This window comes from Callospermophilus lateralis, chromosome 17, assembly GCF_048772815.1.
Source record: "Callospermophilus lateralis isolate mCalLat2 chromosome 17, mCalLat2.hap1, whole genome shotgun sequence".
Classification (NCBI taxonomy): domain Eukaryota; kingdom Metazoa; phylum Chordata; class Mammalia; order Rodentia; family Sciuridae; genus Callospermophilus; species Callospermophilus lateralis.
Window position 1 is genome coordinate 45,164,533 of NC_135321.1, and position 22,307 is coordinate 45,186,839.

Sequence of the window (22,307 nt, forward strand, 5' to 3'; positions counted from 1 at the left end):
GCCCTCCTGCCTCAAATACAGGGCATGTTAATATTTGAGATCCTGTCTCAGGATCCCAACTATCAACTGCGGGGGTTGGGGGTCTCTCAGCATATGGAGGTGGCCTTGTTGGTTGGACACTTACGTCCTCTGGTGATAGAAAGGTGTTAGTAGCAGTCTCCTGTAGAGGTGGTGCTGTTGGTTGGACACTTACGCCCTCTGGTGATAGAAAGGTTTTAGTAGCAGTCTCCTTTTGTAACTTTCCCCCTGATGGCTTTTTCTGCTCTACACTTTCTTTCTCTGTCTGACTAGCTTGAGAGGCCTTCTCTTTTACTTGAATTTTTTCCTCTGTCTGACTAGCTCAAGAGACCTTCTCTTTTACTTGAATTTTTTTCTCTCTCTGACTAGCTCGAGAGACCTTCTCTTTTACTTGAATATTTCTACTATAACTATAATACAACCCAAGAAGATAACGCCAAACAAAACTGAAACAGAGTGAAACAAAATTGGAACAACAAAAAATCATTATAGCCTTTCTATCCTACTAAAATGTCCATCTGTCCTTTCTCCCTACCTGTTCCTCAGATGTGAGCAGTTTTTCTTCCATCTTACACATCTCCAGGGACAGATAACTTAAAACAAAAGTGAAGCAAAACAAAAGAAGAATCTTAAAATGGCTACCCTCCTCTTGCCCTGCCCTCAGGGGTGAGCAGTTTACCTTATCCTTACCCTCAGTCGTTCCCCGTGCGAGCCACCAAATGCCGCAGTCTGGCTGGGCACAATTCAGGAGCCACTTGTCAAAAGAAACGAACTTTATTTTTAGAACACACACACCGCACCACACAGCTCCTCAGGAAAAACCTTCAGAGCCCAACTGCCACCACCGGCTTCCCACAAGCCTCTCCACCTCCCCCACTCCTTCTGCTCTTGAGGTTGATTGGCTGGGTTGCGTGGGCAGAGCCAAAAAAAGTCCCCCAATGAGCAGCTCCATGGTCTGAAAGGGCGGGGAAACAGCCCAGTGAGCATCACCGCAGAGGAGCCAAGCAGTTGGCAGCTAGAAGTTTGCTGGGGCCGCTGTGAGCCAATCATCAGCTGGCAGCTGGAAGTTTGCTGACAGCTGGAAGTTTGCTGGGGCCCCTTTCGGCTGTGGCTCTCAACACATTGGAGTATTTTGACACATATGATTATCATTTGCATGTTTACCCTGTTCCTGGAAAGCAGGGACTGACTATCTTATCCATCATGGTATTTCCTGCCTGTAGCAGCTCCTGCCATTAGTAAATAGCCAAGAAACATAAACTTTAATCCTAATACCAGCATCTATGAGCAATTGTCATGGTTAATATATCATAGGAGGTTGTTTAGATAATAGATTTATCTTTTTCCTATTTGCAGAAATGGAAGAATTTAAAAATATTTTTTTCTATCATCTTGGGGTGGTGAGGATCCAAGGTAACGTAGAATACTTCTAGTATGTTTTAAAGATATTTACTTCAAATATTGTTTAATCCTTTAAAGGATGATAAGAATATGAAATGAAATCTCATATAGTATGCTAGCAAGTCTAGAGTCACTTCCAGTTTAACGTATTTGACTAAAAACATATAAGATCATCTGTGATAAAATGTGCATTTATTTAGACATGTAGATTTTTAAAATTTTCAATAACTTACACTTGCCTATTATAAAGAAATGCCTTTAAAATAAATAAACAAACCAACCAACTGACGAGGGCAAACAAACAAAAAATGCCATTATGTTGTGGGAAATTTAGAAAATTATATTTAAAAAAAAAAGGCTTTTAGGGCTGGGGATGTGGCCCAGAGGTAGAGTACTTGCCTACTGTGTGCCAAGCCTTGGGGGCCATCCGAGGCATTACAAAGGGAGAAAGAAAAGGCCCTTATTATCACTCATAATTTCACCACAAGGAGTAACCACTGTTGTCCTATTCTTATTCTGAATGTTTAGAGTACATATAGAGATTATATGATACCACATATCTCTACTACAAATGAAATCTTGTTTGATTTAACAATATATTGCAATTTCATAGTTTTAGAAAGTTTATGACACTTAATGTTTTTATATTCAGTTATGTGAATGAACCTTTATTGATGAACTTTATATATATAATGCTACAATTAATGTAAGTATTGTTAAAAATTCAAATTGATTAGTCAAATGTTATTTTAATAAGTGTAAGCATTAATGAATGCAAAGGGGATTTTTTATAAAAGCCGATTAGCATATGGTTGCTGATAGAAGTCTCTCAGGAAGCCAGGTGTGGGGCAGGCCTGTAATTCCAGTGGCTCAGGAGAGGTGGAGGATTGCGAGTTCCAAGCCAGCCTCAGCAATTTAGCAGGGAACTCAGCAACTTAGCGAGCCCCTGTCTCAAAATAAAAAGGGATAGGGATGTGGCTCCATGGTAAAGCACCACTGGGTTCAATCCTTGGTACCAAAAAAAAAAAAAACTTTCACAGGAAAATTTACTTTGAAAATAGGTTTTGGTGGAGAGTCTGCTTTATCTGCCCAGAGATTTTGTGGAGCTTTTTCAAAGGAAGTCAATGAACAGGCCTTGCCCAGTATGGTTATTTATTAGGGTTGTAGTAGGGGACAGGTCATGGCCTCTGGTTGGCAGGAATTTGTAAGGAAAGTAGGCTGCTTCTGAGTATAGAGGCCAACCCCTAGTTCTCAGGTACAGGTGGAACAGAGCCCTTCTGAGGGGTGGAATGAAAATTCTTGGCAGCAAAATGTGGAAAACCTGTAATTTTGCATGTGATCCACACGGCAAGTATGGATAAGATCTAGGCTAGCACCCAGCTACATTTCAATATTTCATTTTACTTTATTAATTTCCTGTGTCTCATGTCTTCTGCTTTCTTGGTTTGTGAATTTGGGGCCATATCCTCCATTAGTTTCCTAAAAAATTGGGAAATGAGAAGTAAATTTTGTTCTTTTTCATGGAAACTTGTAGAATCTTGTTTATTATAATAGTTCTAAAATTTCATGATGCTGTGCTTTAATGGACTTTCTTTTGTCTGTAGACCAGAAATTGTCCAGAAGTTTTGGGTTCTCAGTAGGTTCTACATTGTTGTAAATTTATCTGAATTATTTTGTCCTGCTGATTTCTGTATTTTCTTTTTCTCAAACTTCTGTCATTTGGTTGTTCTACCATCTCAACTAATCCTCTTGATTCTCTTATATTTTCTTCTCTATTTTCTCAGCAGCTATATTTTGTAGGAGGTATTCTCAAGCTTATTTTTCAATTCTTTTGCTGAGCTTTTATTTTCACTATTTTTAATTAACGGTGTTTTTTTTTCCTATAATTTTAAGAATTTTTTGGTATTACAGGATTTTCAACTTTTAGCTTTTTCTCTGAATAATTTGTCTTCTCTAGGTTGCTTTTCTTCCTGTTTTTGTTTGATTATAGTCTCTTTCTTCAGGTTTTTGAGACTTTATTCAGTTATCTTGACCTTGGTCATGGGCCCTCATCTAAGAGTGGGGAACTAGAAAACGGATTGGAAACTTAGGAAGCAGGGGGGGTTCATTTATTTAATCATGAGATAGGGTTTTGCTAAGTTGCTTATTAAATCAGTAAGTTGCTGAGGCTCACTTTGAACTGGGGATCCTTCTGCTACAGCTTACCCAGCTGCTGGAATTACACCTTTGCACCACAGTGACTGGCCATTAGGTGGGCCTTTCACCTTAAGGTTCATTTGGTGTGGACATTTGCTGGGAGCTCCTGTTGTCTTTCTCCTTGAAATGTATTTTCTTTTAGGGACTATAATTAAAGTCTCCTCATGGAGAGAAGTGCTTGACTTGCCAGCACTAGAAACGTTGGGGGTACTGCTGTTAACTCTGCATGGACTATTATTTTCTGAAATTATGCCTTCAATATTTGTTATCCATCCTCTATCCTAGAGGCCTTCTCTTTTAGCCTCTGCAGTAGATTTTTTTCTGACCAGTTCTCTGTTGTTGGACATGGATTGTTTCTAACTTTTCACAAGAGTAAGTAATGCGGTCTTTATGAATATGCTTATAAGATAATCTGGTGTGTTTTTGTAGGATAGATCCCTAGAAATAGTTGTCCATACAGAGTAAGTAGGGTATGTGCATTTTGAAGTTTATTGATATCACTAAATTGTTGTCTCTCCCTATAACATGAAAAATTTTATGAATTTCTATTCATCTTAGCAGTTCGTAGACATGCACATTTTCTGTCCATGCCAGTATTGGCTATTTTAATCTTTTCTTTTTTTACTTTTGCTAATCTGGTGGGCGATAAATACCATTTGTGTTTATCTGTATTTATTTGATTATTAGAAATTTGATTTATTCTGGAAATTGCTGTTCATAAGATTTGCTCATTCTGATATGTTTTAAATTTGGTTATGGGTCTGTGTTTAGTTTGGGGCTTGGTAAGAAAATAGAAAAAAAAATTAAATTTAAGTGTGTTCATTCCAGAGTCCTTATTTATATTTTTACTATTCATTTTTTCAGTTTTTAAGTATTAATTTATACTACATCACAATGTTTCTATGTGACTAGTCATATTTTAATTGTATATCTGGTTATTGATGCAGTAATAATAACTTTATATAATATTACATATCTGACAAAATACTTTTGTATGTATAATGTTATAACAGTTCATGAGGTTGGTTGAATTTTGCAGATGAGGAAACTAAGGCTTTGAGAAGTTAAGAAACTTGCCCAAATATGTATGTATTTCTTTATAATAATAGAAAAGGCCAGGTTGTGGCCCTGCAGTACAATTCATTGTGTCTGTTATTAGTGGCAAATAAGGATGATTCTTTCCCTTTTCTGTATTAGCAGGTAAATCCCCAAACTAATTATGTTCTTAGATAATAGCAATGTTATTTTTTTTTAACTAGAAATGAACACAGAAACAGAACAACAGCTTCTCCACCATGCCAGAAATGGCAACATTGAAGAAGTAAGAAGGCTGTTAGAAACCGTGAAGAGGAAAGAAGTAATTGCTGACATTAATTGCAAAGGTGAGCTTTCACTGGATTTCATAGTTTTCTCTTGAGAATCCACACAACTCTATCATATACTTAACACTGATCTTATCTTTGGAAGAATCCCCACAAAATTGGGTGAAATGTATTCCCACTCCCCTCTAAGCTAGATCCATTCTTAAAATATTTATGGATCCTAAACCTTATAGCCTCCAAGGTTGAGCCCACGTCATGAATTGTCTGATAATTGTTTTTCTTCTTGAAGATACTGTAAGTTGAGCCAATAGGTCTGAATGATTTTTGTGTGTCCAGCATGTAAGATATTTTGGAGATAGTCATGCAGAAATAGATGAGATCCCCGCCCTCATTGAGATTGTTGTACTAAATCAATAAATCAGACTGTTTACATTACAGAATATTGGCAGTATATGTAAGTGTGGGTACTTTGGGGCCCCAGAAGAGAGGTAGTAACTTGAACTTCAAAGATTAGCTTCTTAGAGTAAGTGGTTCTAAGAGTGTGTAGGAATTAAACCAGGTGAATTCAAAGAAGTAAAAGGATTCAAGACAAAAGAAACAGCATGAGCCAAGGTATGAGTTGAGAGATTGCATATGCAAGAGCTCACAGCAGGTAGAGAGGAGGATAAAACTATTTGGGTAAGTAGCAGCCAAATCATAATGTACATTTTATAGCAAGGTTGCAAATACATTATATAGCCTTGCACTCAGAGGTGGAGAAAAATAGAATTTATTCTCTAAAATGGTTTAGCATTTTAATAAACCCCTTTACATTTTGGGAGCAAGGTAGATGGACTAAAAGTTAAATTTGGGGTACTTCAGTCTTAGTCCTTTTGATGAACACCTGTTTTCCCCTCCCCACTGGCTCCCCTAAATTGGCTTTTAAAGTGTAAAGGTGGGCCTTGCTTTGTTTGTGCAGTGGAGACAGATGTCTTCAAATCCGTGAGGTAGCCTTTGGTTCTGTAGTGACCCTTGTTTTCTTAGTGCTCCTTAAGCATTTGTAGCTGAAGTGAAGCTTAGCTATAAAGCTACACTTGGATCTCTCCATCTGTCATATGATACAGGTGGTACTCCTTGTCTCTTAGGAGACTTACCTGGGTCATTGTTGACTTTATGTCACCTGAGCCACCTTTTGTCACATCTTTATTGTATTCAGCTCAGCCACACTCCTTGTATTAGTCAAGCCTCTTCAAAGAAACAGAACCAATAGAATATGTGTAATTATAAGAAGGGATTTATTAGGTTAGCTTACATGATCAGAGGCTGAATAGTCTCACAATGGCTGTCTGCAGACTGGAGGATTAGGAAATAGTAGCTGCTCAGTCCAAGAAGCTGAAAGCCTCAATATGAGAGGGAGAGAGAGAGAGAGAGAGAGAGAGAGAGAGAGAGAGAGAGACAGACAGACACACACACACACCAGTGATTCAACCTGAGTCCAAGACTTAAGTAAGGCCTGAAAACCTCCTGGAGAGCTGTTGGTGCAAGTCCAAGGCTGAAGAATCTGCCTATCATGGACCAGCTAAAGAAGGATTGTATTCTCAAGAGCTTCCCTTTTTCCTTAAAAAAAAAAAAAAAAAAAAAAAAAAAAAAAATATATATATATATATATATATATATATATATATATATGTATATTTAGTTGTAGTTGGACGCAATAACTTTATTTATTTCTTTATATGTGGTGTTGAGGATTGAACCCAGTGTCTCACACATGCTAGGCGAGCACTCTACCACTGAGCCACAACCCCAGTCTCCCTTCTTCTTTCTTCTCCTGTTTCTTCATTTCATCTGGGCCTGTATCACACAGCTTCAGGGCAGGTCTTCCCCATTCAGTTCACTGATCCACAAGCCAATCTTCTCTGGAAACACCTCCACAGACCCATCCAACCAATCCATAAGTTTTATGGGTTGTCTAGGCATCCTTCAGTTTACTCAGGTTGAAAACCAAAATTAACTGTTGTGTTTTTAGTCCTCTCTTGGGAAAGTGTCATGTGGTAATGTATTGGAATGTGGCGTCCTAGGGTAGCTTTGCTTAGTTAAAAGTTAGCCTTCCCTCTCCATGCATTACAGAGATTGTTTGACATGGCCATCTTGAAGGTGGATGCTAAGATAGGTAACATGCTCATGATCTTTTCATTGTACCTCAGATACAGCTAGCTTGTTCTTAGCATCTTCTCAGATTATCTCACATCCTGCTTATTTTATCGTCTCCTTCTATGGCTAGTTCCTGTCCCAGGAAGGGCTGTCTTAGGATGGATTTATGGATGTTTTATTCCTTTTTCACACACTCTCCTCATGTCCTAGAGCAGCAAATCTCCTCCTGGCTTCACCCTCAGCTGGGAAGAAACCATGATCTGAATTGCTTAGAAACTGTAGTCTGAGTTGGCCAAAGTAATTTAAAAATTTCTCTGCATCCTTCTACAAAGACTGACTCTCAGTCTTTACTGAAGGGTTTTTTTTTGTTTTGTTTTGTTTTGTTTGTTTTTTTGAGATGGAGTCTCCCTAACTTGCCTAGGCTGGCTTCAAACTCAAGATCCTCCCTAGAAGCTGAGATTATAGGCATGCACCATGAACCCAGCTTATTTTTAATGCTAAAAATGTTTAAAAATCCTCAATGACCTTTTCTGTCTACCCTCTTCCCCTATCCATAGTTGCCTCAGGCTAATTAGTGGAAAACCATCTACTTAGGTAAAACTGAGAGAATTATGTTAATGGTTTTTTCAAAATTTCATCTCATTATACCTGTCAGTCAGCCTGTGTCTTAAGGGCAGTTTGAGGGGTTTATGTAGAGGAGTAACAATCAGATGATGTGCAGTTCTTTACTAAAGGGAATGGGTAAGTTTGCATGTAAGTAGTGTTTCCCTGTGGGAATTCCTTTCTAGCATTTCTTGATTTTTTTTTTACTTATATAATCAAACCCTAAGATATAAGGAAATGATGCAAATTAATATATTCCGTTAGAATGAAAGCTTAACAATCAATTTACAGATGATACTATTGGAAGGAATCTACTGAGCTTAAGTTGAAAGTGAGAGAATGAAATTTTGCAGGCAGAATTGAAGGTTAAGGTGAACATATCTAGAGTCTGGTAGGAAGATCTAACTAGTATTACTTATAGCTACTGCCTTATTATAAGCATGTGCTCATGGTTCTGTCTTTTGCTAATATGAGTCAGTCTTGTAAATAAAAATAAATATTTATATTTGTGTACATTATATACTTCATATAAATGAGTGGCATTTCAAGAAATAAGTTTGGGAAAAAGAACTTACATTGGCTGTCTCAACACATGCTTCTGAGAAGTGCTATCATTTTTCTAGGAGCTCCAGATGGGGAGTAATTTGAATATTACCCTATCATATCTGCTGATGTTTTCCAGCATTTTAATATTCTATAAAGGGTTATATTATTTGTAAGTAATTCTTAATCATTGAATGTTTTAAAATACTATGACAACTTATTATAGAAAATGTTTGAATTATTTTCAGAATTATTTACAATTTTGGAAATTGATTTTTTTTGGATATAGAATCCCACTTGGAAACACTAGATGTGAAGAGACCAGTTCAGAGGCTGTTTTAGTAAAATAAAGGATCTAATTGTGAGTAGATGGGACAGATGCAATGAATGGAGGTAATGGAGGAAAGTATATGTGATGTATTAATATTTAGGATGTAGAATTGAAAGAACTAATTGAATGTGGGGTATGAAAAGGAGAAAGCAGCCAAGGGTGATGCTGGTATCTGCCATGAAAAATTAGGTAAATAATAGGGCAGACAGTTGTGAAAATAAGTGAGAAGGGGAATGGGTAGTGTTTGTGTGTAAATGTGAATACATGGAATGAAGGACAAGCTCAGCTTTGTATTTCCTGAGCTTGAGGCACCTTTGTATCATCCACCTAGAAGGTGTCTGAGACTTGGAAGTGGAGCTCCATCTGGAGCTCCTAGAAGTGTTTTTAAGTCAACAGTATATAAACAATGTAGTTGGAGAGGGCCAGTAAATACCACTTTTGATATTACCAATAATGAACTCATTAGAGACAAATAGTTTCCCATTTGGAGGAAGTTCCAGAATTGTGAGACCAGAGAGTGCAGGGCTATAGCAGCCAGGGAGGACCGTCCATCCTCTTTGATACTATACTGTGATGCAGCAAAGTGGCAGATGAAAAGAGCCCCTGTGATTTGTTGTCAATATTTTAAATAAAAGTTGAGGATAGATTAAATGACGTGGTGGGAGATGAACATATTCTTCAGTGAATGGGTACTTGATTGGAAGGAATGAAGTGAAAAAAGCAAGTAAAAATGGGAAGGAAGAGTGAGGAGGAGGAGGATGATTGGTGGAGTTAGAGAAGGTTTGTTTTTGCTTGTTAGAGGGGAGAGACTACTTACTTGCTCCTTCCTATCAGCAACTAAAGAGGAAAAGGTTAAAAATAGGGGTGGGGTGGGGGAAATACTTGAGAAGCAGGAAGGGATGGGATCCAGAAAGAATGATTGGTCTTTAACATCAGGAAGGAAAGATGGTAGAATATGTAAAATAGAGGTAGGATGGTAGCTTTATTTCTGGGAAGCCCAAAAAGTTCTATGAAAGTTTCTATTTTTATTGTTAAGCTGAAAGATGATGTCACTGCTAAGGGTTGAGATGCCTGCAAAAAGGAGCTTGAGGAGAATAGTAATAGATTGAAATACTTGTTATGGAATGTAGGAGAGACACCTGAAGAGGTCATTAGAAGGTTTGCCTAGCCAAAGTGTGGATTCTTGACTTCATGATGTCAAAATCAATAGGGTTTTATTATTTTTCTTTACTCTGGGTGAGAAACCTGGATGGGGTTCTAGAGAAACTGAGCTATTATGTTTATCTTATTTTGTGATTTTGTTTTCTAGGCTGCTATGACAAAGATAGTGAAGCAAGGATATTGATTAAAAAAATATTGCCAGGCCATGGTGGGGCCTGCCTATAAACCCAGCTACTTGGGAATCTGAGACAGGAGAATCACAAGTTTAAGGCCAACCTGAGCAACTTAGCAAGACCCTGTCTCAAAATTAAAAATGGGCTGGGGATATAATTCAGTGGTAGAGTGCCCCTGAGTTTAATGCCCAAAACTGGAAATAAAATAAGTTGCTCGGCACAGTGGCACATACCTGTAATTCTAATGTGTGGGAGGCTGAGGCAGGAGGATCATAAATTGAGATAAGCCATTCTTGTCTTGAAGTAAAATAAATGAAGGACTGAGTATGTAGCTTAGTGATAGTGCACTTGCTTAAGCACGTGCAAAGCACTGGGTGGAAAGACAGACGATTCTCAGTGCTGGAAAAAAAAAGTTGACATAGAGGGCCAAGGAATACATATCAGATTTATTGAAGTCTATATTGGGGCTATTTACATGAATGAAAAATAATTAAAGAGCGAGGAACTGATTAAATAGAAGAATAAGAGAACTAGTATGAGGGTATACCCGTGAGGAAGCTGGCAGGTGGGGTGTTTGTGTTCATCAGGGTGTCCAAGTTTTGGCTTTGGCAATGGGTATGTGACATTGAGCAGCAATGGTTTGTGAGAAATGAGGGGAACTGAGAAGTCAGCATACTTGAATGGGCAGTAAGTACCCCAAGATGGTGTCAGGATTGATGGTAAGGAGACAGACTGTTGTTGTGTGGTTAGGGGTGAGTCACTAGAAGGCTGGCAGGTGGTGGCCTCAGAGTACACATTTGAGGGAACTATGGCTCAGAGGGCTTGCAAGGTGAGTGGAAAAGTCATTGACCAAAGACACCAGTGGGTTTATTTATTTATTTATTTATTTATTTATTTATTTATTTATTTATTTTTTTGAGAGAGAGAGAGAGAGAGAGAGAGAATTTTTTTTAATATTTATTTTTCAGTTTTCGGTGAACACAACATCTTTATTTTATTTTTATGTGGTGCTGAGGATTGAACCCAGCGCCGCATGCATGCCAGGTGAGCGCGTTACCGCTTGAGCCACATCCCCAGCCCAGCAGTGGGTTTTTGATGTGGAGGTTTACATGACTTCTCTTCAATGAAATAAGTAGGTGAGTGGGAGTCTCCATCTGAAGAATAAAGGGAGATTATGATTATCAGGAAGAGTTAGGCTTTATTTACAAATAGAAAGCAAAAGAAATGTTCATTGAACTACACTGAGGCTCTGGGATTTATTGACTGTGTAAATAGATGTTCCATGGGGCACCCATGTAAGAGGAAACAGATGGAGCAGTTTGGGTAAATGGCAGACACTCACAGGCACACTTATGGCAGCTCCAGTCCCGATGCCTCTGTGTGTATGTGGTGGGTGGGCATGTGTTTGAGGCCTGATGTGGTACTCTGAGGTTGGTAACTGAAGATTCCGCTGGTTCAGAACCTGATGTCCAGGATCTGAGAGTGTGTGTAATGCAGGTGAGGTTCTATAATCCCCTTTAACCATTAAACCACAGGCTTCTCCTTGGGAGTAATCCCCTGGGAGCAGTAGGCTCTTGGGCTGTGATGGACCCTCCAGGGTGGTAGGCTTTGGGAGTTTGATCAGGCTATAGTCTCTGCAAACCTGATTTAAATTTTACTAAGCTTTTGGAGCTATCTCAGCTCTATGCTGTAGAACCCTTTATCTTTTGTTTTTCCCTAAATTGATTTTTATAGCTTTAGTTTTTTCAGCATACCTCTCTTCAGCACCACTGCTAGAATCTGACATTTCATTGCTTTTAACTTTGATTCTGGCTATCTTGTTGGACTTTAGCACTCTGGTAACCCAATATCCTCATTACCTGAGATTTTTATCTGAAGTCAGAGAGCTAACAGTGTTCCACATGCTGCAGGAAATACTCTACTGATTCCACTGCCTTTGGCTCCTCTGTCTACTCTCCTTAAGTGGTACGGTTTTTTTGTCTTTTTGTTTTTTTTAAAGAGAGAGAGAATTTTTTTTTTAATATTTTTTTAGTTTTCGGCGGACACAACATCTTTGTATGTGGTGCTGAGGATCGAACCAGGGCCGCACGCATGCCAGGCAAGCGAGCTACTGATTGAGCCACATCCCTAGCCCAGTGGTACAGGTTTTCAAATAGAGTTGCTTGTTGTGAAATGTTATGATAAGACGACCAAGTCTTTGCTAGATGATGACAAGATAAAGACTCAACTCCAGATCCAGCAAACTTTACGGATCATGTAGTTTATGTAAGCCCATTGTGTCTCCCAGAGTACCTTTTGAGGATGAGGCTTGTGTTAGTCTGTCACTGTGACAGAGTGCCTGAGATGAACAGCCTAAAAAGAGGAAAGATTCATTTTGGCTCATAGTTTCAGAGATTTTCGTCTACAGTCACTTGGCTCTGTTGTTTCTGGGCTTGTGAGGAGGCAGAGACTGTCATGGCAGGAGCATCTGGAAGAGCAAAGCTGCTTATCTCCTGGTGGCCAGGAAGGGAAGAGAAAGAGCTCACTTTTATAACAAAGCCCTTCCCCAAAACTCATTAAGCTATGAATCTATGAATGGATTAATGCATTCGTGATGTCAGAGCCCTCATGACCCAATCACCTTCCAAAGGCTCACTTCTGAGTATTGCTGCACTAGGGACCAATCCTTCAGTGAGCTTTTGGAGGACATTAGAGATCGAAACCATAAGAAGGATGCCAAGTCAAAAAGATGGCACCCATCTGGATCATGTGAGTTCTAGTCTTTGCATTCTCTTGGCAGAAATTTAGTTTTTTGTAAAACTACATAAAAAACATCTAAAAAAAATCTTTTTCCATTTTTAGGAAGAAGTAAGTCTAACATGGGCTGGACACCTCTTCATCTGGCATGCTATTTTGGACATAGACAAGTGGTCCAGGATCTGTTGAAGGTCTATTTATGGCTTTACTTTTAATGACTATAATGAATAATTATTATGGAAATTATAGGATAAAAATCTTAGAAAAGCCAACTGAACCATAATAGTTTATTAAAGCAATAGCTCATCATTAAAAGACACTTAATTTTCTTTACTAAAAACATGAATTAGGTTAGCTTGATTAATTAAAATTCTGTGATTTTAATAATTTGATTTTTACATTATTGGCTTTTTAAAGTGGCAAAGCAGGCATATTAATTAATGAAGATATAATTTTCAGTTTTACAAGCATGACAAGTGGAAAAAATAACCAAAGTGCATCCCACATTAAAAAATAATGTCAGAATCTCTTAGCACTATACTTAATGAGATTTGAGACCTCATATTTCTCAATTCTCTGAACAATTTTTCACATATGAATGTTTTTGAAATTAGGTTGTATCTTATTCTGTACATTTAATGGGGGCATTTTTTTAATTTGAAAACTTATTACCTTATGGTGGAGGAAATAGTACTGTATTTGGAGATAGTTTTCCTTTGTTCAGTATGGCTGCTTCTAAAGTTGAGTGAAGATGTATTGATTTTTAAAGAAAATCCCTTTTTGTTCTACTTATCTGTTAGACTTTTACCATTCAGGAAACTTACTATTTATTTTTACTATGAACTGAATTTAGTTTTAGTAGTGACAACCAAACAATATTAGCAATTATTCGAACTTTGAAATGTTTAATTATTTCTAAAAATTAATTCTACTTTTTTCTATTTCTTGATATGTAAGATGTACTAAAATTTTCATGTTTATTAGGCTGGTGCAGAAGTGAATGTGTTGAACGACATGGGAGACACGCCACTTCACCGAGCTGCGTTTACAGGACGAAAGGTGAAAAACATTCTGATTTCAGTGTTTACAAGTGAAATATTTGGTAGAGCAGTCACCACTATTTTCTCTGTTATAACCATCTTCTCAGCAACTGGAAAAAGCCATGAGAAAATGTATAAGCCAAATATATTGGGCAAAGGTGTACAAACTTTTGAGTTGGACAATGAGGTCAAATGCTAAGGTCATTAGACCCCTATACCATCCTTGATAGAAGGTTGCTCAGCCTCTGCTTATGTTCCCAGCAATGGGGAACCCTGATTGTTCTTTTGTGGAAAAATAGCTTCATCAAAGTATAATTTACATTGCATAAAATTCCATATTATAAGTGTACATTTGAATGTTTTATAGTACATTTGCACAGCTATATAAATCATCACCATGATTCAGTTACAGAGCATTCATTAGTTTTGTCTCTAGATATATTTGCCTTTCCTCAAGATTTCTTACAAATGAAATCATGGACTTGTGTCTGGCTTCTATAATTGGGCATAATGTGGTTGAGTCTTGTAATACTGTAGCATATGTCAATAGTTTATCCCTCTTTATGAATGATATTCCATTGAATATACACATTTTATTATCTGTTTACCATTTATTGAAAGGACCATCTTTTTACTTTGATGAAAATCAGTTGATCATAAATATAAGGCTTTATTTCTGTATTTACTATTCTTTTCCTTGATCTATATGTGTATCCTAACATCAGTTTATTACAGTAGCTTTATAATTATTTTGATATAATAATCAAATGTTATAAATTCTCCAGCTATAGTCTTGTTTTTAAAAATTATTTTGAGTACTTCAGTACTTTATATTTTCATATATATTTTAGAATTGTCAATTTCTATAAAAATGTCTACTGGAATTTTAATAGAGGTTATTTTTTTGAATCTATAGGTTGGTTTGGGAAGATTTGCCATTTTAACAATTTTGAATCTTCCAGTCTATGGACCTGAAATTCATCTTCATTTATTTTTAGGTCTTTAATTTCTCTCAGCATTTTAACATTTAGAATATTTCTATCCTCAGAAAGAATCTTTGTTAGTATAAAGATCTTTCACTGCTTTTGTTAAAAATTGACCTGACCTTAATCGGTAGAATCTGGAATGCATCTGGCCTGCTGATGTCTCTGCTCAGTTAATGTTAGCATAGTTTTCCAGCACCCTTGCATCTACATAGCTTAGTGGTTAGTCGGTGTTTGGGTAGCAGTGGTCTCAAATGCTCAGTCCCATAGGTCACTTATACTCTCTACCTGTGGACCTGTGTTTAAGCTGGAGAGTGTTTTCAGAGTGAAGGCATTTTTCATTTCTGCCTCTGCTCTAAATTTCTGAAGTACGCTCTCTTGTTTTTCCTGATCATGAGTGATGTTTCTAGAAGCTGAGTGTGTGGATCTAACCTACTCCTTCTCTGGTTCTTTCATTTCTAAGGACTTCCTATTAGATAATCAGGCTATTTTGCCATTTGCCCTATATAGGAGGCAGAGTAATGGTCCCCAAAGGTGTTCATATCTTGATCTCTGAGATTTGTGAATATGTTCAGTTATGTGGTAAGGGGAAATTAAAGTTGCAGATCAAGATTGCTGATTGACTGATCATAAGATAGGAAAATTATTGTGGGTTATTTAGTATAATCACAGAAATTTTTAGAAGTGTGAGAGGGAAGTAGAAAAGGAGTCAGAGATGTGGCTAGTTTGATGCAGTGTTTCAGGCTTGGGAATTGTGGAGGAAGGGGCTATGAATCAAGAATGCTGATGGCCACTAGAAGATGGAAAAGCAAGGAAACAGATCCCCCCCCCCACACAGAGCTGTAATACCTTGATTTTATCTGATGAGCACCATTTCAGATTTTTTAAATACAGAACTATGGATAAAAAAATCCTGTTGTTTTAAGCCACAAAGTTTGTGGTAATTTTTTGCAATAGAATCGTATGCACTCCAATGGGAAAAGCAACCCATGCTATCAGTTATTAAGATTTTCCCATTTGTTTTCAATGGCATCTGCTACTTTTACTCTTAATGTCTCTTGGTGTAGGTTTTGCCTTTTGTTCCAAGACAAGTCGGTTCCATCTGGCAGGAAAGCTACTGGCTGTAACTGCTCTCCCTTCCCTGGCAAACATCTTTGGGCAAGTGGGGAAAGGGTTAACTGCCTGTGGCTAGAAGGCTAATGACACCTGGTGTTCTAACTTGAGTTCTAGCAGTTCCTGTAGAATAACTGCTTTTCTTGATTTATAGTTTCTTTTAGTGGATATCCAGCACTATGGATATGGTTAGTTTTGATAATTTCACCTTTTTTTATACTCATTCTTTAGAATAACAGTCTTCTGGGCTCTAAATGCCAACACAACCAAAAGTTGTTTCACTCCATTTTTGTGATTTTTCTGATAATTTAAATGATGTAGTAAATTAAGTATGACATAGTGTATTTGTTCACTTTGATAATTGACTACTGTCCAACATGATTCCTAAAGATCACTTATTTATTTCTGATATCGGGTATTGAACCCAGGGGCACTTAACCACTGAGTTACATCCCCAGCCCTTTTTATTTTTTATTTTGAGACAGGGTCTCTGCTTTAGTCAATTTTTTATTGCTGTGACCACAGAGAGCGGTTCTGTTTTGGGGGGCTCAAGGACAGGCAGAATATCATGGTGGAAGAGGGTGGTGGAGGAAAGTGGCTCAGGACATGATGATCAGAAAGCAGAGAGAGCATCCTCACAGACAAAATGTAAACCACAGGGTCACACCCCCAATGACCCACTTCCTCTAGCCACATGCTACCTGCTTACAGTCACCACCCAGTTAATCCCTATTGGGATTAATTCACTGAGGAGGTTAAGATGCTTATAACCCAATCAATTCACCTCTAAACACTTTGCATTGTCTCACACATGAGATTCTGGGGGACACAGCTAAACCATAACAGTCTTGCTAAGTTACTTAGGGGCTTTCTAAGTTGCTGAAGCTGTCTTCAAACTTGCCATCCTCTTGCCTCAGCCTCCCAAATTGCTGGGATTACAGGAATGTGCCACTGAACCCAGTTTAAGTATCTTTGAATTAGTGAATTTCACACCATTCTGGCCTATTCATAAGTTGATACTTATGAATCAGAAAACAGTCTTACTAAAGTTGAGAAAAATAGTACTTTTTATAATAAAACAATTAATAATAAACATAGGTTAATTGCTATGCTCAACTCAGGTTTCAAAAGTGAACTGCAAATTAACTTGCATGACCCATATGTGAACTACTTGCCGTTTCCCTTAAGAGTCTTGGATTTCTCATCTTTTTCTGTGGACTGCAGAATGTTCTATTGCCATCTATCTTTCACACATACCCATTCTTGAAAGTATAGCCCAAACATAATCACCATAAAATTTTTTTGACTTCTTGCAGTTGGAAGGCAGCTGTGCTTTTCCAGTTTTCCTGGACCATTTTATAATATTTTCAGTCACCTTATACCTTGTTATTAGAGTTACTGTTCTGTATGTCTTAGCTTTCCTACCAGGTTGAGTATAATCTTGTTCTCAAGGATTTAACACAGTTCATTTTGTGTCTTCACTGCAAGTAACAGATTTTACTGCCCATCTCTGTTCTTAAGTAAATCAAAATCAATTCATTATAAATACTTGGCTCTTCACATATTGGGCCATTTCTTCTACTCTGCTACTTTGAACATGAGACCATATAAATTGAGCTTTAGTTGTGCTGGGGTTGTAGCTCAGAAATAGAGCGCTTGCCTAGCATGCATGAGGCACTGGGTTCAATCCTCAGCACCACATAAAGTAAAATAAAGACATTGTGTCTATCTTTAACTAAAAAATAAATAATTAAATTGGGCCTTAATTTTGTTAGCATGTATTTTGTTATCTGTTGTATCCAAAGATAATATTCAGCTGAAATTAAATGGTTGCATCATGTAAAAATGCTTAAAAATTTATGTGCTTAATAATTAAGCATGATTGGCTGGGTATAGTGGCTCACACCTGAAATCACAACTACTTGAGAGGCTGAGGCAGCAGAATTGCAAGTTCAAAGCCAGTTTCAGCAACTTATCATGACACTGTTTCAAAATAAAGAGAAAGAGCTGGTTATGTAACTTAGTGGTAAAGGGCCCTAGGCTCAGTCCCCAGTGCCACAAAAAAAAAAAAAAAAAGGACAAAAAGTTACTTTCTGACTGTACTTGGGGAAGGAATCAAATTTTCTTGTGGCAATATAATCTTATTATCCTGAGATTTGTTGATTTAATAAATATATCATTGAATTGAAAAGGGATTTTATTACAAAGCATTTTAAATTCTTATCCTCTGGATTGTATAAAATATAGCTCCCCAAATTTTATGAGGGAATGGTCGACTTTTCTTGGTACATTAGCGACCCCTGCTGTTCACTGTTAAAAGTTAATATATCAAAAATTTTAATGTTTAATTTAGCTTTATTTTTCACTCAGTTAGAATTCTGAAGTTTTTAATGGCTTTTAAAATAAATTTCAAATGGGAATAAAATCATTATAGCAAATATTTGGATTGTAGCACTGAAATTTATTTATTTTTGAATGGAATTGAGAATGTATTCAAAACAAGTGCTTCCTATACGTCGGGAATGCCATCTCTCTCACCTAACTTACAGAAGTTATGTGTAATCCAGAGGTTTGTACCAGAATTCCCTACATATGGGTCACCTACTGCCAAACAACTTAATGTGTGTTTCATTTATTGGTAGACAGTTATCCTGAAACATACATAGGAATATTGCCATTTGTGCTCCAGGAAGTCAGCTGAGATGGATAGTAATATAGAGCAGTTCTGTCAAGTGTTGCTAGATCATACCTATGATGGGGGCAAGAGTGGACAGAGACTAAAGCCAACTGTGAGGCAATCTCAAGGGATGCCTCAGCCCACTGTGCTGAGAGCTCTGCAGAAGTTGGGGTGAGAGGCCAGGCCTCCTTTATACTCCTGGGACAGTCAATCATTGGATACAGGCTATCCTGGAAAGGAAGTGTGACCTTACATGATGTAACTCTCTTAAGCTGTGATAGTCTCTGACATGGCTACCAGCTAAAGGCTGCCTTCTGATCACTCCCAGCTCTTGGAGTAGCAAGTATTTATTCCTGAAGCGTGATCTTCAGGAAGCATATCACAGATTCTGTCACAGCCCACTCTTCATTCTGCTCAGGGCCTCTTCTTCATATGTTTCAGGATGCCAGTTGGCCTGTCCTCCTGGGGGATGCTTAGAAGAAGGCTAATGGGACTTAGAGCTCCTGTTGCCACAACCAAATTATTTTCTCCCAGCTCTACTGTCCATTCTCAATTCTACACCTTGCTAGCATACATTTTGGTCTTTGTGACTTTCATAGTGGTGTGACCAGGCCCTCATCCGTGGAGGTATGAGCCTTTCAGTTATTAGGCCTTTCTAAGATTGGGAAGCTATACTTGTCCATTTACTAGCGAAATTGGACATGAGAATACAATGAGATGCATGTAAATGTGTTCCTCTGTGTCCTCTTTGTGTTCAGCCCCACTTTTTTTTGGTCATTGGACCTTTATTTTTATTTATTTACATGTGGTGCTAAGAATCAAACCCAGTGCCTTTCACATGCTAGGCAAGTGTTCTACCACTAAGCCACAACCCCAGCCTCCTAGTGCTGCTTTCTTCTTTGATTCCTTTCCCAAGTACAGTCAGAAAGTAACTTTTGTCCTCTCTCTGTGTGTGTGTGTCACTGGAGACTGAGTCTAGGGCCCTTTACCACTAAGCTACATAACCAGCTTTTTCTCTTTAATAAAACAGTGTCTTGATAAATTGCCGAGACTGGCCTTGAACTTGCAATTCTGTTGCCTCAGCTATTTCCTCAAAAGTAAAAATAGCTGGGGATGTGATGAGTACTTGCCTAACATGCATAAGTCCCTGGATTTGATCCTAATCCCCCCACCAAAGAATTATTATGTCTTGCACTTCCCTTAACTGAAAAGGGAGTACCATGGCTTCACCAGGTTCTGAGACAGCATATTTCACACCTGGACATAATGCTCTAGAAAGGCTAACTAAACACTGGGCTTGCTGTCAAAGGACCACAAGGTAAAATGGTCACCACATTAGCAGAGGTAATTTAATTCTTTAGGATAAATACTGAGGTATGTTCTAGTTGGGTCAGTTCCTAATCTTTTGAGGACCCTTCATACTGATTTCCATAATGGTTGTACTAATTTGCAATCTCAATAACAGTATATAAGTGTTCCTTTCTCCTTTATGTCCTCGGGATTGAACCCAGAAGTGCTTTACAAGCTACATTCCTGGTTCTATTTTGAGACCAGGTCTTGCTAAGTTGCTGAGACTGGCCTTGAACTTGTAATCTTCCTGCCTCAACCTTCAGAGTTTCTGGGATACAGGTGTGCACCATCATGTCCAGCTATTGTTTGTATTTAAAAAAAAATTTTTTTGTAGTTGTAGTTGGACAGCATGCCTTTATTTTATTTATTTTTATGTGGTGCTGAGGATTGAACTCAGGCCTCACACGTGCAAGGCAAGTGCTCTACTACTGAGCTACAGTCCCAGCTCATATTGTTTGTATTTTTTATGGCTGCCATTCTAACTGAAGTGAGATAAAGTGTTAGTGTAGTTTTCATTTGCAGTTCTCTGATTATTAAAGATGTTGAACATTTTTTTCATATACTTATTGGTCATTTGTACTACTTTTGAGAAGCATCTGTTTAGTTCATGTACCCATTTGTTGATTGGGTGGTTGTTTTGTTTGTTTGTTTTGGTGTTAAGTTTTTGTAACTCTGTGTATTCTGGATATTAATCCTCTGTCAGAAGTGTAGCTAGCAAAGATTTTCTCTTCTCTAAAGTTTCTTCATACTCTTAACTGGGATACAGAGTTTACTTGTGGTAGTTTCATGGACATTATTAAGTGTATAGTTAAGTTGACCGTGTTCCTGAGCCTTTCACCTAACAGTTAATATTTTTAAATGTTTCATATTTAAGACTTGAGAGTTGTCTCTTAGAAAAATCTGTGTGTACATGCTTATGCATTCAATTTAGAGTGTCAGATATTGTAAACTTTTGAAAGAAAAAACCTATGACCCTTGCCCCATGATTGTCCACTCAGATTCTCATTTCCGTGAGGCAAACACTTTTTAATTTTAGTTGTTACTGTAGGGGTTTTTTTTTTAGTTAGACACAATACCTTTATTTTTATTTTATTTTATTTATTTTTATGTGGTGCTGAGGCTTGAACCCAGCACCTCTCGTGTGCTAGGCAAGCATTTTACCACTAAACCACATCCCAGCGCCACCCCCCCTTTTTAAACTTACCTGTTTATAAGTAACAAGCTTAGATCACCATTTTTTTTTCCAGTGGTGAGAATTGAACCCAGGGCTTCACTCATGCTAGGCAGGTGCTTTACCATTGAGCCATGTCTCTAGTCCTGTCACTGATTCTTTTTTTTTTTTTTTTTAAGAATACATTTATTTATTTATTTATTTATTCGTCTTCCATACATTTGATTCAAATGAGTTATGCATTTCCATTTTTACAGATAAAGCAATAGAAAAAGATTCTTGATTTCTTTTTCTATTGCTTTATCTGTGGCAGATAAGCATTTTGTTCTCTTTGTTGTTGTTTCTCTCTGACTTAAGCCTGCTCGAACCACTTTACTTTCCTCATTCTCTTATTGAATTACTAGGTTTTGGTTAAGTAAATGCTGAGTTTACATTATTAAGACTATGCTAGCTTGAGCTACATATATCCTATTTGTTTTCTAGATTTAATATCTATGTGGTGATTCTTCACTAGTTCTTTTTCTTATGTAATTATTAATCTCTTTGTATGAATTCCAAAGTTCTTTTTACTTTCATTGCAGATACAAATGTACATGTGTGTATGTATACATCCATACACATATATATATGTGGTATGTATATATGCATATGTATACATACATACATGTGACATATATGTGTCATGTAATGGTCACTTCTTGGAGCAGCTGCTTTCCTGATTCCTTGTGTCCCTTTGTATATGTGTGTGCATGCACACATGTGCACACACATACTGGGGTACTGGGGGGTTTAAGCTCAGGGGCTTGCACATGCTAAGCAAGCATTCTGCAACTGAGCTACATCCCCAGCCCTTATTTAAAATTTTTGAGATAGCGTTTCTCTAAGTTGTCCATGCTGGGCTTGAAAATTGCGATCCTCCTTCCTCAGGCTCCTGAGTAGCTGGGATTCTATGTGTGCACCACCATGCCCAGCTTCCCTATGTGCTCTTGCTGTCACCTGGACTAGTTCCACAGAGCTGTGCACATGATTGTCATTCTGGGAGTCCTCTTTACTACTCTCCTGTATCGGAAATTGCCTATATCTTATGTCTTTCTCAAGCAGACTTTAGAAGCTTCCTGGAAAAGATTGCCTGGGAAATTAACTCTTCTTGAGAATTTATATTCTAAAATACCTCTCACTTTGTGTTTGAGTGATAGTTTGCCAGTGTGGAGATTTCTGTTAGAAATCACTTTCCTTCAGAATTTTGAGGCATTTTGTCAGTTTTCTAGTATTTCATTGTTGTGGAGAAGTCTAGAACTTCTCTGATTTCTGGTCCTGGGTGTGTTACCAGATTGTTGTTTAATCATTGAAAGTATT

General features: G+C 37.7%; 1 protein-coding gene across 2 annotated transcripts in view; it reads left to right on the forward strand.

The window, feature by feature from the left end:
• The window catches only part of Osbpl1a (oxysterol binding protein like 1A), a 206,631-nt gene that overhangs the window by 13,143 nt on the left and 171,181 nt on the right, over positions 1-22,307 (forward strand). For both annotated transcript variants that reach the window (XM_076837292.2, XM_076837290.2), the window contains exons 2-4: positions 4,875-4,997; positions 12,723-12,808; positions 13,602-13,676. In XM_076837292.2, coding sequence (XP_076693407.1) covers positions 4,877-4,997; positions 12,723-12,808; positions 13,602-13,676 — 282 coding nt within the window. In that variant the 5' untranslated portion in view covers positions 4,875-4,876. The remainder of the gene's footprint in view (positions 1-4,874; positions 4,998-12,722; positions 12,809-13,601; positions 13,677-22,307) is intronic.